The 15828-nt window shown below is 41.0% G+C and overlaps 1 protein-coding gene across 1 annotated transcript in view; it reads left to right on the forward strand.

Annotated features, from left to right (window-relative positions):
- The window catches only part of prx (periaxin), a 50548-nt gene extending 46985 nt beyond the window's left edge, over positions 1-3563 (forward strand). Inside the window, exon 17 of the mRNA XM_062419903.1 lies at positions 1214-3563. Within this exon, the coding sequence (XP_062275887.1) occupies positions 1214-1494 (281 nt within the window). The 3' untranslated portion in view covers positions 1495-3563. The remainder of the gene's footprint in view (positions 1-1213) is intronic.
- Positions 3564-15828: the final 12265 nt, after the last annotated feature.

The raw sequence follows: 15828 nt of genomic DNA on the forward strand, positions 1-15828 counted from the left end.
CTGGTCGTTCTTTGTCCATACCCAAAAAATTACCTGACTGATGTCACCAGGGTTATCTCAGTTTAGGTTTAGAGAATACATATTTTTAAATGACCACTGTATGACAAATTAAGGGAATTGAGATTGAAAGACATGGACCCTCCCTGCCTGGTAAACACCTGCTCTCGATTTGCATTATGGGAAGTGTAGTACCCATATTAGCCGCTTTTTGATCAAAAGTTCCAGGTACTTTGGAACCAGAGGAACTAAACTTGAAACTAAAAGTCCCTGTTGTGCAATACTGTTTGGGTTTCTACCAAATCTGAGGAACCAGGTAGATCATGCAAATAAGACCTGTGAGTAATAAAACATTTTTTAAAAAGCAGCACTTGAAACACATATTCACACAAGAAAAAAAACTCTCTCTTACCTGCTTGTTACCTCGCTCTTTTTCTCTTTTTTAAAAATGAGTCAGGAAGCCAACAACAAAGCCTAATTTCACTTTTGATATTAACAAACAAATAGAAATGTCTTCCCCTCATCGTAATATTGATACCAGAGTACTTCCTTGTTTTATGAATGCCTGTGTTTCACCCCCTAAAGTTCCTGTACTTTTATAAAGTACTCACCCTTAGGCAGGGATTTTTCAGGGATAAAACAATATCCCTGGAACTTTATTTAGACCCTAGTTCCTCCGATGGAAATGCAGGTAGAGGAACTGAGTTCCTCAAAAGCTTCTTAGTCCCTGAGGAAAGTTCATGGGATCGAAACGTGGCTATTAAGGAGTAAAAGTCACTGCACTGCTTTACTTTATCTCTCTTTCTTAAGTCTTTCACAACTTTATGGAGGTGCAATATTAAACCACTTTTTAAAAAAGAGAATAATGCACAATAACCCAAAATTCACAATAATGCTCAATGCCTACGTATGCCTAGGCATTTGCTTTGTATGTCTGTTTTATACTTTATACCTATTATAACAGAATTATGACAATATACAATACATTTTACACAATTCATCCTTGCTTTTACTTTTGTTGTGTTTGGTTTTGCCTGTGTTTGTTGTACAAATTATTAATTTATCACCTTCTGTTTTGTCTCTGCTACAAAAGACTAAGTGTCTTTTCCCTCTTCAGTTCTACACTCCCTCCTCTTGATATCTATCCTGCTGTCCTCTCCTTGTTTCATTTCCTCTAATTTCCTCACTTATCTCCTTTCCTCACTTCCTCCCCCAGGCTTCCTCCAGATAACCCCAGAGGGTTCTCCTCAAGCCCAGCGAAAGGGGGAGGTTGGAGGTGAGGCCAACGTCTTGGGGTCTTTCTGTCTCCACACCTCAGGAGTCGACTTCACCACCCAGGAAATGTCCGAAGAGCACCATGTCTCCACCACTGAGAAAGGGACAGTCACCATGGTGACAAAAACCTCCAGAGTCACCCACCAAATGGTCACCACTGAAACGCAAACAGGTGAATCTTCGACAACCACGACAACAACTCGTCAAGTGTCGGACTTCTGAGAACTACTGAGGATGCTGTAATGATATCTTAAATGTCTTTTAATATTTTTTTTCTTTGGTGAGGTTGCAGTGTTCTTGTAAGCTAAGCCTGCAACATGGCAAACCTCTATTGAATAAAAAGTCTTTATTTTATATTTTAATAGGTGAGGTATGAATGTGATGAAAAGCAATGACATTTCATCAACCAGCATTATTGTCATTATTACAGCAGCAGAGTAATATATACTTCCATTTTTTCATTTTAAATGTGACTATTTTTGTTACTGTTCTTCAAGTTTTGTTAGTTTAGTCCAAATTATTTATCAGATTTTGTTTGGTTTTAAAGATTTCACTCTGAATGTAAACATGTCAGATTGCTTCATAATTTATTGTTGTTCATGTTTTCAAAATGCGCTGGAGTGACTCATCATATTTTCATATAGATCATCAGCATCATTGATTGTGGTTTTATAATAAGTTCAAAATAGTTCATTTTGAACCACTACACTACAGGCCAGAATAATATTTATGTAAATAAAACTTATAATTGCTTCTTTGAAGCAGTATCCCTTCAGTACAAAATGTAATTATTTTCATATTCACCAAGTGTCAGGAGTAGGAATTATATTTTTGGACCTGATAACCTTTTCTGTTTGTCTTGAGCAAGAGGCATGAGCTTTTTTTTTGAGATTATAGGATTTTCTCATTTTCTGCCATATAATTTTATTATATTTTAAGAATTTAGCTGGTGCTGTTACCCAGAGCTAGTCACAGTGAGTGAGTCTTGCTTAAAGACACTCTGGACTCTTTTTCTGCTGTGGGGATCAAACCTGTGACCTTCTGGTTACAGGTTGCTCTCAAAAATTTAGGTCAACCTGCTGCTAATCTTTTTTTTTTTTCCTGTACACTGCCAGAAAAAGACTCTATACTACTGTATATTTTAGGATTGGGTTTTTAGCTTCAAGATTCATCTCCTGACTGACGTTAATGTTTTGAAACTCAGCTGTGTACTGTGTTGAGTTTCAAAACATTGGCATTGAGCTGGGAGGAAATTTGGGGTTTTAGGGGTGGTGTTGAACACTATAACAAAATAACTGAGTGGAGTTTTAAAGGTAAAAACCTTTTTAACTTGACCCTGTAACAATAACTAACCTGCTATAAACTACTTTACCATAAGGCTGCTACAATGACAGACTGGCTAACGAGTGGCAAGCCTTGATCTTGTACTAAAGCCAACAAGCTATTTCATCTAAAGACAGTAGAGAGGGGGATAAGACAAGAGGACCAAGGCACATTTCCCTTGTTTTTGATAATCTGACATTATTCAGTTTAATATATACATATTTTTAAGATCTATTAAGAAACTGTGTATGTTAAAAAGATTAGTATCAGATTAATAGAAGCATATTTAAATGCCTTTACCTTTACCCCCAAATTGCTTTGAGAAGGAGGTGAAAAGCCTTGTGCTGTCTTTGACTCAACATTCAGACATTTAGGTTTCATTCCCAAATGCAATACTTGTCTTTTCAGAATAAAACATCTACTGTAATATTGCTTACATTAAAATAAAATACACTTTTGAATACTGATGATTTTACACAAACTATAGCCATTTACTTACCAGATAACAGTTTACAAGATCAGATTTTCCTAAATAATGAGCTATTTTTTCAAGCAAGCTGTAAAGCATTTGAGAATGAACACCTTACTTTTTACTTTACTTGGTTGCCTTTAGTTTACTTGGTTGGTAGCTGGAATGAAAATGTGTGATGAAATGCATCGAGAAGTCCTAACATATCCACTCCCACAAGTTTTTCCATTAACAATTTTAACACTGTGCCTGTTTTGCAGGTGAAAAAACAATAGATTTTTTCAAAAAGCTGGAACAAGAGTAGTGACATGTTAAGGTAACACGCACTGAGTAGTATCTATGTGTATAGAGATTTGTACCTTTCTGGTTTAATCAAGTCTTTGATTTTTGTTTCTTTTAGACTATAAGGGTTTCAGTGCCAAGTGTTTGTCAAAGCTGCATTGGAGAGACTGTTGGTTAAGATGTTACATCAATAAAATAATATTCACACAAAAATGGATTCAATTAAGTGTCTTTGTGTCTCTTTCTCACTACACAATATGTGATTTGTTTGTAATCGCTGTGGGCTTAGAGGTTTTAGCTACAAATCCACTCAAAATCTATTATTCTTTGCAGGTCCGCGAGGAATAAAAACTGACAATTGAAAAACTCAAATTCCTTACTTAAAAAACAGATAGATGAAAAGTTAATGATAGAAAATAAATATGCTCATGGTTTCTAAGTTAAAGTTTGGATTTACTATCTCATCATTTTTATTCTTCAACTCAATTTTGTAATAACTCAAAATGTTAAACTTGGTTACTATTAAACTACACATCACCATTTTAAATATATTTTTTATTGGCTTTTCGTTTATAAAACACAGAACAGCCACACAACAATAGAAAAAGAACACAAAAACAACAACAAAAAACAAATGCAGGCATACTAACAAACAGGCAGATGTAAAAAGTAAAAAGCCAGAGGCTTATCTCATTGTGATGGGCTGCGGAGACAGAAAGATACTAGATAATAACTAAATGTGACTTTTCCATTTAGAATTACATTCATGAAGGTGGTGGGTTAGAGCTTTGCCCTTATGTAATCCTATAATGGTTTCCAAATTCTCTCAAATTTATCGGAGCAACCTTGTACTGTGAATCTCCAGTTTGAGATGTTGGATCACCTCCCTGAGCCACCGAGTCCAGCTTGGCAGATGAGGATTCAGTGGAGAAGGATCAATCTCCATGCCCTGTGACATTTTTTATTTTATTTTGAGTTTAGTCCCACAAAGATTATTATTATTCTCTCCTACGATGCCAAAAATAGCTATCATCGGAACCAGCTGAATTACTATTGTGAGAATGTCTGAGATAGAGAGGCAGGTGAGAGTCTGCATCTATCACAGGTCGAGTCTCCATCAGGAAACATTTTAGAGAGTTTCACTTTAGGATAATGAAGCCGATGCAGCACCTTGAACCAAATGAGGCCGTGCCAGGTACAGATTGAGGCTGTATGCACCCCTACCAGGGCTTTTCTCCACTGCTCCGCTGTCAAAGCCACCCCCAACCCAAATTTTAACTTACTATCACATAATAATAATAATTATTATTATTATTATTATTATTTTATCATGCAAACTTTTATTTCATAAGTATTATTATTATTTTTGTCCTGGCAAAAATGGGCCTCCATACTGTGGTCCGACTGGATCGGACCCAACATTATAAAGGCCTGTTTAATTAGAATGATCCAATCCTATCCTCATGTCCACAGGTTTCATGGGGGTGGATAGCATTTCTGTTTATTTTCTCCTGTGTTTGTTAGGTTAGTGATTTGTATTAGTGTTTCTTTCTGTTTAAGTGAGTAATTTTGGGTTAATTAGCTTTAGTTCTCTTTTGTTTGTTGTTTTACTGTTAGCTCACCCTGAAGCCAAAAGTATGAAATTAACATTTAAAGGACTGCAAAAAAAAATCCTTGTTGTTGGTGGTTCTTCGGAGCCGAGAGGAGGGGAGTCTCATTTTCATGTTGCAGGGTTTCCCTAGGCCAGGTCATAACAGGTGTGTTTTGTAATTCATTGGTATTGATTAACTTGGAAGGCCAACAGAGTACTTACAGTTCTTGCACACTAATAGGTTAGCATGGAATCATTCAGTGAATGTGAAACCCAATGTCAGTGTTTCATTTAGGGGGAAAACCGTTAAAAACAACAGATACAAGAAGTTTTTCTTCAACCAGTCAGCGCTGTATTCGTTTATTTGTACTATGCATGTGACTTGAGGGCAATGTAAAAAAAAAAAGAACTAGAGGCATTTAGGCTCAAAGTCAATTGGTGTCCCCCAGTGGTGGTAAAAAAAAAAAAAAGACACAGTGACAGACAGCAATGCACACCCCTCCAGAGTTATTCTTATTCTCTGTGCAGCTTTAACGTCTTGGTCACTATAAAAGAAAAAAAGAAAATAGTGGATCCATTTAGTCATGGCTGGTTAAAAGATGCAGAAAGACTGACCATTGTCACCTGTAAACATCACATAGAAAATACTGCGGAGCATTATTATTGATTACTTGAGTTAAAATCAGAACTCTTTGTATTACCTACAGAGGCAAAAGGACATTACTCCCACCTTTAAAATTAAGCCTAAATCAGTCAAAGCTGAGCGGATTCACTGTTTTGGGATTCTGCATTAGTGAGAATAAGGAGCTTTCTGCTGTAGATCAGAGACCTTATGAATAAGACTTATTGAGTAATGCCTGAAAGGAGGATGGACTTTGTAAGAGAAAGTGATGAACCATGTGCAGGGGTGCATCAAGTCTTTTCGTTGTGTGTGTGTGTATGTGTGTCTGTGTGTGTGTGTGTGTGTGTGTGTGTGTGTGTGTGTGTGTGTGTGTGTGTGTGTGTGTGTGTGTGTGTGTGTGTGTGTGTGTGTGTGTTCAATCCACTCATCCGCTGCTTTGATGATGCTGTGCGACGTAGGCTACAAGGATGAGTGTGTGTGAGGGTGAGATTAATGTTGTATGTGGTATTAACAATGCCACAGGGGGGTTGAGAAATGAAGGACTGCAGCGTCATCAGCTGCACTGTTAACTATTCTGGGAACTATTTTGTCATTTTTAAGGGCGGCACACTCCTGATGCCCCCCCCCCCCCCCCCCCCCAAAAAACAAAAAAAAACAACAAAAAAAACACTGCTCTGTCAAAACAAGCCATCTGTAACCCACATTGTCATTATGTCACTCTTCTTTCTTTATTTTCCTTTTTAAAAGTATTCCTCTTTTTTCCCTCTCTAAGCCCCAGTTTGTGCATCTCATGTTTTATCATTACATTCCCAAGACTTTCCAAAAAATAAATACCACTTACCACTGTTCTTGAGATACAGTATTTCCTGAAACCTAAAATACTTTTCTTACCATCTGTGTGAAAAATATTTGATTAAAAAAAGACATTTAACCTGCTTCTCAAGTTGCACCTTATTTTCCCTGATTCAAAAAAACATGATAGCCAGAAATAGCATATCACCTTTACCAACATGTACAACAGTTTTGAACAACAAAAACTTTAATTATCAGTCATATGGAAGGCTATATTTTGACATTAATTTCCAATATTTTATATTTTTATCCAAAGTAATGCTTTCATATTGTGTTTCTGTTTTACAAAAAGAGCAACAACATATGTAATATTCATCAATCTAGGGAGGAAATACAGCCATAACTTGGAAAACATATTGTAATTATTTTAAATAATAATTTTTAAAAGAATTAAGAATCTTTTAATACCTTTAAAACAGCAGTAAGTGTTGCTAAATGATCATCAGCAGTGGCGCAAAAAGTGGGTATGCACTATGTGCGGTGCATAGGGGCGCCACAATTGAGGGGGCGCCAAAGTGATGGGGGGAAAATTATTTCGAGTCAGTATTTTCTGTATTTAACAGCGTTTGTGCATGTGTAGTAAATGATATGATCAATAACAGAGGCACGTCACTGATTAGGCGCCCCTCCGCCTCCCCTCCGTTCACCTCTCCACACTACAGGCGCTCTGGTGCGCGCCCCCTCGAGCATGCGCTGGAGCAGGAGTGTTTTCATTTGAATTGTGTTGTCATTTGATGACAGGGACCTAATAACATGGAGAGGCAGAAAATAAAGCTCTTGGGGGCACAAAACAGAAAACGGAAGAGGGAGAAAGAGAAAGATTTCGTAGGGATGAAAAATCCTGCGCCTGCAATGTATCTGCATACCCCTCAGAAAGTAGGTAGTTGCGCCCCTGATCATCAGGGTTTTTTAAGAACGGCCCAATTATTTTTTTGAAATTGGATGCTGAGCTCTGTGACTCCAATTTAATGGAAACACATGAGAAGCACGAACAGCCAACCCAGTTTCACAACAGTTAATGAAACTGTTAGAAAATTTAATTGATTGATTTGTGTGCATGGACACAAATTTTAAATTTTTTTCACGACACTTTGATTTGTAACTTTCAAACTTATGTATTTCAGTTGGAAGACTCTTTTGTGTCTATGTTTGGAGGTAACGGGTTGGGTGGATGGCTAAATAGATAAGTGGCAAAAAGTGGACTTTGCTGCAGGTAACCTCCATTTGCCTCCTATGTCCAACAACAACTATTTCCATTGTGTTTATGTTGCCATGACCATGACGGTTGCCCAACTTTAAGCAAGGACTGTTAATAACTTTATCATTTAAGTAATCAATTAGCCCAAACTGTGATATTTTCCTAACCTTAACCAAGTGTTTTTTGTGCCTAAACCCTAACCAGACCGTAACCACAGTGTTGCTACACCATAAAACATACTGTTAACATTGTTTTAACAGTGATTTGTAAATGTAAATGTTTCCAAATCCCAGCTGACAGAAAATTAAATAAAGTAGTTTGAAGGTTGTACTTCTTGTCCCTGTACACGAATCTGTACATTTAATTTCGTGACTATTTCACAAACAGTTTTGAAAATGCAGCCATCTCTCCCGGATTGTGGCATCAACCACACCCATACACTTCCGCTATCCTCACATCTCCCTTGCCGCTTTTGTGGCACGGATCACCTCTCATACAAGTGAGTGGGCTGCAAGTCAAATGAGCTCTCCGTCATCCTGCTCGCTGAACGCACCGGAGGCTACTGCAGTAAGATGCGGCGTATACGCACAATGCCGATGAGATGATGCGCAATGGCCGAACGAGTGAGGCGGGGGGAGACACGGAGGGGGTAAAAAAAACACCTCTGTGATGCTCTGATTTAGACGGTTGGAAAGGACTGAATACACGTTTCAACAGATTTGTAGCCCTGTAACGACAGTGGTGCAGGCCGACTGGAGGGATGCAGTGGCGCTGATCCAGCGGAAGGATGCTCCAGCGCCCGAGGAGGGTTGAATTGGCTTGTGTGAAGAATAAGGAAGCAGAAAGACATTAAGTAAAGGACACTTATTCCCAAGCCTGGACCTGAGACACCGATGTCTCGAATGAGGTGAGAGACAATAGAAGCTTTTCTATGGGCATTCCTTTCAGGAAATGTTGGCAGGTGTACTGGTTTTGCTGGTACAATGTGGTTTGACGTGGTTCATCTTCATCATTGTGGTACATAGCCTGCTTGATATGAGCAGGCTAAGTGTGACATGCGTGGCCCAAACCTATTTTTTTGCCTCTTACGTGGTGGATTATTGGGTCATTTGGAGTAAATCCTTTAAAACTGTGTGGGCATGAAGAGTGAATTTACGGGTTATGACCACCTGGGTTTAAATTTGTAGCCCTGCTGATGATAAGTGGAGTTTGTACGGCTGATGCAACCACCAGTCTAATTTGTATTATGATGGATGTGGCGTGAATTCGCATTCTACATAAAAGATAAGGCCTGTTTGTGTAGGAGTACCACGAAAAGGAGCCACATGGATTCAGATGCATGACCTCTGACAGACTCACACCTCCACAAACAGGGTAGCTGTCATCCACTGAGCTCTCCTCACTCATCTGTAGTTTTATTTGGTTCAGCAACAGCAAAAACTTAAATGAAACCACTTTATCTGAAGTCAAACATGCCTCATTTATGTTTATATTTTTACATGACATATCTATTCCATTAGTCTGACAGCTAAAATAAAGGGTGAAATTGTTTCAGCATCTGAAATAGTGCATCAGGACATCGAAGTTCCCCACTATGAGTCTCTAATTTCCTTATTTTGTCCCACTCCCCCTCCAGGTTGTTTTGTGACAGCTGAGTCAGTCTTCAGCGGTGAGAGGCCAGCCGTCAGGGAGGGCAGCAAGGCTCTGAAGACGCCATCGCTGAGCATGAGTCTGGAAGAAAACAAGCTTCTCATTATCTTCTTTATCATCAGCACTGACAGTTGTGTGTCTGACAGGAGAGTTTCTCTTCATCAGGACGCTACCAGAATAAAGGAGCAATAAAAAGGGAAGCAGAGGCACAACTCTGGCTCTCTGTCAAGAAAATAACTGATCTGTTTTTAGCCTTTTTTATTTTTTTGTCCTAAATTTGACAGGTTTTTGCTTTTGTCAGAAGGAACTGTTAAAACATGAGAGTAGCAGGAGAATTGGCTCTTTCTTGCAATGCCACGTTCTCCATTGTCAGAATGCATCAGTAAGAATTTCTTGAGAGTATTTCAGTTGTTTCATAATGCTCAGTGGATTTTTTTCAGACTGTGATCTTTTTACCTTTGAGCTTTCATACTCTGAATCAAGAATAGACTCTTGATAGTGGCAGCGTTCCCTCTCACAAATGAGAATTCAACTCGACCTGACAGGCTGCATTTTAATAAAGGATAAGTGAGGACGAACCAATAAAACATAGATGAGGCCAACAACAGGCACCATGCTCCAGCAGAATAACAACAACAACTACCCTTGCCTGAATGTGTCAGGCTCCACTCGGGAGATGCTCCAGAAGTGCTCCAGAGCCTCTCTGCCTTTCCCCAGCCGACTGGAGCTGGGCCTGGGAGATCTGCCGCTGATCCGGGGCCTCCGAGCTTGGGCCCTGTGCTCCAAAAACCGCCGGAAGGCTGGAGGTCTGCTAGGAGGAGGACAAGCCCCCACAGCCCCACCTGCAGGCAGAGGGAATTCAACTTCATGCCCCAGGCCTGCAGATGTGTACCTGAGTGGGGAGTGGGGTCGCATGGGGTACGGGCTTCCCTTGGGGCTAGATGCCAGACAGACTGGGATCGGAGCTTTGGTAACAGTTGCCACTCTGAAGACCTCAGAGGGCAACGGGAAGACACAGACTCAATGCCTCTTTCTCCGCACAGAGAAAGGAAGCTGTTTGTACTCGACAGCTAAGCCTGGTTCTGGTGTGACAACCAGCGCAGCCTCCAGTGTGGTAGGGGGATGGCTGAGAGGGAAGACAGGAGGAGGAGGAGGCAGAGACACCCTAGCCGGGAGGAGGGACAGTGTGCCAACTCCGGCGGCACAGACCGGAGCAAACCGGGTTAGAGTGCGCTCAGGCCGGAGATGGAGGAAGTCCGGTAATGCAGCAGGCCGAGAGAAAACAGACTCGAGCAGAGAGAGGCAGCAGAGGAGCAGGCAGGATCCTGTTGGGGGAATCACTGTGGAAGAAAGGCAGGAAGAGCGAGACAAAGGAGGCCTGGACATTAAACAGTTTCCCAGCCCGCAGCAGGATGGCAAGCGAGCCAGACAGGAGAAAGAGGGAGCATGCAGAAGTCCCAGATGCTGCCACAATGCTTCCCCTAAAACCTGCACTCAGTGTGGAAGGAGAGCACAGAGAAGGGAGAGCCAGGAGGAGCATGAGGAAGGCGAAAATCCGAGAAGAGGCGTCCCAACCAGGTTGAACAGTGAGGTGAAGGGGGTGAGGAAGGAGCAGCAAAATAATGCCGAGGAGGAGGAGGAGAAGGAAGGCTTGTGCGGGGGAGAGTATTCTAACTCTGTTTCGACTTTACCAAACCCCGACCTGGAATCTAAACACTTTGAGCCAGAGTCCCACAGCGGCTGTGATGTTGAAGAGAAAACGCAAACAACTCACAGCAAGGCTTCAGAGAAAGAAGAGGATATAAACTCTGAGGTTGTGAAAATACATACAGGAAACAATGATTTCTATTCTGAAAAGCCCGGTGAAGAAATAGTTGACAGTGTAAATGGATTTTCTGATCATGTGGGACTAGATCAAGACTCAGAGGAAGAGATGGAGAGCGTGGATGTCGAGGAGGAGCAAGGGAAGCAAGTTGTGTCCAACTGCTTTGACGTCGTCTCCGTCTCCACCAGCACTGCAGTCTCTCCAACCAGAACTGCTGAGCCCTCCGCTCCTGTAGAGGGCAGCATTTGCAATGCAGATCATGAGGCTTGTTGGGTTCAGGGCAAGCAAGAGGACATCAAAGAGCATCTTGAGGGGTATCAACAAGGGGAAGCAGACCCTGGAGTTGGGGGTAAAGATAAACTAGATGTTTGCAACTTTGAGCATCGTGACCATGATGAAAATTTGTGTGGGAACAACGCTGTGAACGTGAAGTTCAACAAAAGCGGAAAACCTCTGTTTTTCTTTAAAAATAAGGACAACGACATCCAGCTGGAGGAGAGAGAAGCTTCACCTCCAGGTCTCAGACACAAAGATCCATCCATCGTGGTGGAGACAGACAGCAGGATCATAACAGATAACAACTGTAGTGAAAGTCAACTTAACAGAGCAGAGCAGAGAGGTGAGCCGGTGTGGGAAAATAGAAAAGATGAGTCAGAGGAAGACAATAAAAAGGACAGAGTAAATCCAGAGGAAGGGGATGGAGATGGGGAGATTTGGAGGAGGGATAAAGTGGATGGCAAAGGTGATGGTGATAAAGAGTGGTACACAGAAGGAAAGATAGATGCCAGTGCCATACAGGAGGATAACTGTGAAGAAGTAAAGAGAGACTGTGCTCTAAAAGACAGCTGCAGGTTACAGGAGTCTGCAGACGGCTGCAGGAAGAAAGAGAATGGAGACACCTGCGGGCAAACAGATGGAGAAATAAATGGAGAGACCGGCGCTAACGTCACTAATGCTGCCTGTGCTGATTCCTGCACCTCTCTTGCACTCTCAGTGGCTAATCCTGCCCCCTCTCTGCCCCCCCTGGGATCCATGGCAACCGGCCTGCCCTGTCTGGAGGCAGTGGAGGGGCGGGTTGGAGCGACGGCAGGAGACGGAGTACGAGGCCAGGAAGGGAAGAGGAGACACGGGAGAGAGCTGGAGAGCCAAGAGGAGGAGAAGCAGAAGCAGGGTGAGGGGGAGACCGTGGCCACTGAGGGAGGGAGGAAGGAGGAGGAGGAGGAGGAGGAAGAAGATGAGTTTGGAGTGTTCATGCAGGCGGAGGGAGAGCCGGCCTGGAGCAAAGGGTTCGCTATGTCTGCCTCAGTGCCTTGTGGGAGCAGAGATAATGTTGGTGAGTCTCACGGTTTTTTGGTTTCTCTTTCTTTCTGCTGGCTGGCCTTCCCTCTTTCCTCCCTTTCTTCTTTTTCTTTCTATTTCAGTGTCTTTCTCACCCTTTGGGAGAATTAGTAAGTTTGCCTTCCTGTTTGTCGCAGGATCTTTAGTTAAGGCCGACATGGCTGACACATAAAAGGCTTCAGTAAAGTAAAGAAGAGTCTTTTAAAAGAAGTTAAAAGTATTTGGATTAGAGGTATCAAAATGTCAGCTGTTTGCTGGAGTAACACAACACTTGCTGGGATTATTAGCACCATTTTAACCTTTTGTACAGTTTCAGGAATACATGTAGCTTGTGTATTAGATACATATCACATACATACATGCTGTTATATGCCAGAAATTTGAATGTAGTAAGCCTGCAATGATTGGTTGATTAATCAATTTGTCGACAGAAAATTGATCAATTAATTAGAGATATCATCTGCAGATTAAGTGATAATAAAATCAGCACTAGTTGTAGCACTAGAATATACTTATGCATCCATTGGTTTCTATTCATTTATGCACAGTGACATTGTTGTTGTTATTAGGGGGTAAAGCAGGCAGCTCTTATGTAGTCGACGCACTCATGATGCAGACACAAACATGCAGGTGCTTGTGACATCTTTGAGTGTTTGTACTTTTTTGTTTTTCTCTAACAGCCAGCGTGTTAATCAGCCCTTATGTTCCCTCATTATGCTCCCTTCAGTTAATCACCTAAGCCCTGTTTCCACTGCAGGGCCAAATAAAGGCTAAGCTGGGGTTTACCCATGATTTATGCCTTCTTAGTTTACCTGCCCATAAACATTCCTGCAATTATTTCAACATATTGCCGAAGATTTGTCAGTGCAGGGACTTTAAACATTGACAGACAGTAGTGAGAGTTAATTGCAATGAATTAAAGGGCCATTCCAGTATTTTTCAAGTTAACGACTCACATCAAATTCGCCTTAATTTTAGTTTTATATTATGAATGGAGTGCAGATTGATTTAGAAAGTCTGCTTTGCATTACCCCATAACAAAAATAAATTCATACTCAACGGTCACTAGGATGGTTTACTTAACTTTGGTGAGTCTTCTGAGTGATTCTTACACCATACAGGAATGAATTGAAACAGTGTGGAAAAATCTAAAACAAGCAGGTTTTCAAAATATTTAACTTTAATGTGACACGTATCATTTATTGTTCTTTAAATCCTGTCACTTTATCGACAAATTGAATGAAGAAAACAATCAGAAAAATAATACAGAGATGATTTGATGATATTAGTTCCAACTTTATTGTAACTGAATATGAAATAAGCTAACCCACAATGTTGGTAGTCTTGTTGTAAACATTCAGAGTTGCTTCGTGCCCTGGTACAATAAGCACCACTTGGCCCTGCAGCAGAAGTGAGACTCTAGTCTGGCCTGACCTGGATTTCTAACCAATCTCTCCCTCTCCCTACATGATATTAATCATTCAGAGTTGAGTTAAGTGAAAGCGAAAGAGAGGGAGGAGGAGAAACACAGAGCCTGGGACTTCAAGCTCTAGTCAGCCTCAGGTTATGAAGCAGTGGGTGAAAGAGAAAGTCACACAAGCATGCACAAAGGCGACTGAAATGTCCAATAGATAGAGACATCATGTAACGTCGGAGCAATGGAAGATAACAAAAGAAGCCGCGAAGGCAGCAGGCATCAAAGTGAGACACAAATATTCGCTGAAATGTTTCCTTGCAGCGAGATGTCAGTGTGATTAAAGTCAAACATGCAAACCCTCCCGCTGTGTCTGATACAGCAGGTAACTTTTCAGCAACGGCAGGCAACATTTACAGCAACAGACGGCACGATGAGACATAAATATTCACTCACTTGTTTCCTCGCTGCAAGGTCTGTCAATGCGAATAACAATATAAGGAAGACAACTTACTGTATCACACACTGCTTATGATCAGAGCTGCTGAAAAAAACAAGGTCTTAGGGTGCGGCAATCCTATTTTTCCTCTCCTGATACAGATTCTAGTACAAAAACACAGGGTTAAGACTGATACTGACCTTTTTTCTGTTTTAATTCTTAATCTGACTGATCACTCGTGTAGCATAACATCAGAAACATTAACTCTGACATATAAATTAGATTAAACTAGATAATAAATGAAGATGTTCACTCTTTCTGGGCTTTTACAAGCTAATTGTATTTGTCTAAAAGGTTTATGAGAGCTTGATGGTGTTTTATAGTGATTAGGGCTAATGATTATTTTCAAAACTGATTAATTTGCAGATTCTTTTCTTTTCTGCTATGAAATGTCAAAAAGTAGGTACAAATTGTCATTAATTGCCTCTTTACCATGATATAAACCAGAGAAAAGCAGCAGATCCTCACTTTCAGAAGCTTAAACCAACACCACGCTTGCCTTTTCTGCTTGAAAAAAATCAGTCATCAAAATAGATTCAGATGCAGATTCATTTCTTTTCATCAACTAATCAATTAATTGGTCAATTGTTGCAGCTCTAATAGTGACATACAGTGTGTATTAAAACTACTTGCATGGCTCAATGATTGAGTGTAAGAGGGAAAATATTTTTGCGGGATGAAGTGACCCATATAAGCTTAATAAAATTAGGTAATCCTTATAATTAATCTAATTTTCAAGGGCAGTGAAGCATCTGAGGTCTTGAGCGGTCTTCCCCGAGCTAGTGCAGAAATAAAGCAATGTGGGTTTAGTTGGACATGCATCCAGGTCATCTGAATGAGGGCAAAGCCTTTAGGAAACATGACGCCACAACACTACAGGGACATCTACACAATATGACTATGTGTGTGTGTGTGTGTGTTTGTGTCTTGAAAACAGCACTTGGAAACCACGCCATCGCCGGAGAGTCGACCCACTGGACGCCAAGCTGGACGGACAGCTCATTCCACCAATCGGACGACACGTGGACAGCCTTTTCTCAGGATTTGTCAGATGAAGGTCGAGGAGACGTAGAGGGACAGTGGTGGCCAACCAGCACTGCGGAGGAGAGGAAGGAAAAACTCTCTAAAAATCAGAATCTGGTAGGGTAGTTTGAGACTCGACTTAGTTTGAGTGGGTTTTTTTTATATATATAAGTATGAGTCAGACCAAATTGTTTGCAATCACTGAACTTGAGAGTCAGACAGAAAATCGAAAAATCCCAAAATGCTGCCGGTACCTGCAGCTCCCTGCTGGTCAGTTTATGTTAGAGGCAGATTGCTCCTGGTTCTAGCCAAAGAGAAAATTGTTGTCCCAAAGTAAATTATTGCCTTAAGATTACTTTAATAAAACAGTGACACAGCAGTGGTGCAATTTCTATATATTTTATTTTGGTCTGTCTGCAGCAAAGAAATGAAACAGTCACAAACAACAGCTGTTTTAAAGCTTAACTAAC

Source organism: Scomber scombrus, chromosome 5 (assembly GCF_963691925.1).
Source record: "Scomber scombrus chromosome 5, fScoSco1.1, whole genome shotgun sequence".
Lineage (NCBI taxonomy): Eukaryota > Metazoa > Chordata > Actinopteri > Scombriformes > Scombridae > Scomber > Scomber scombrus.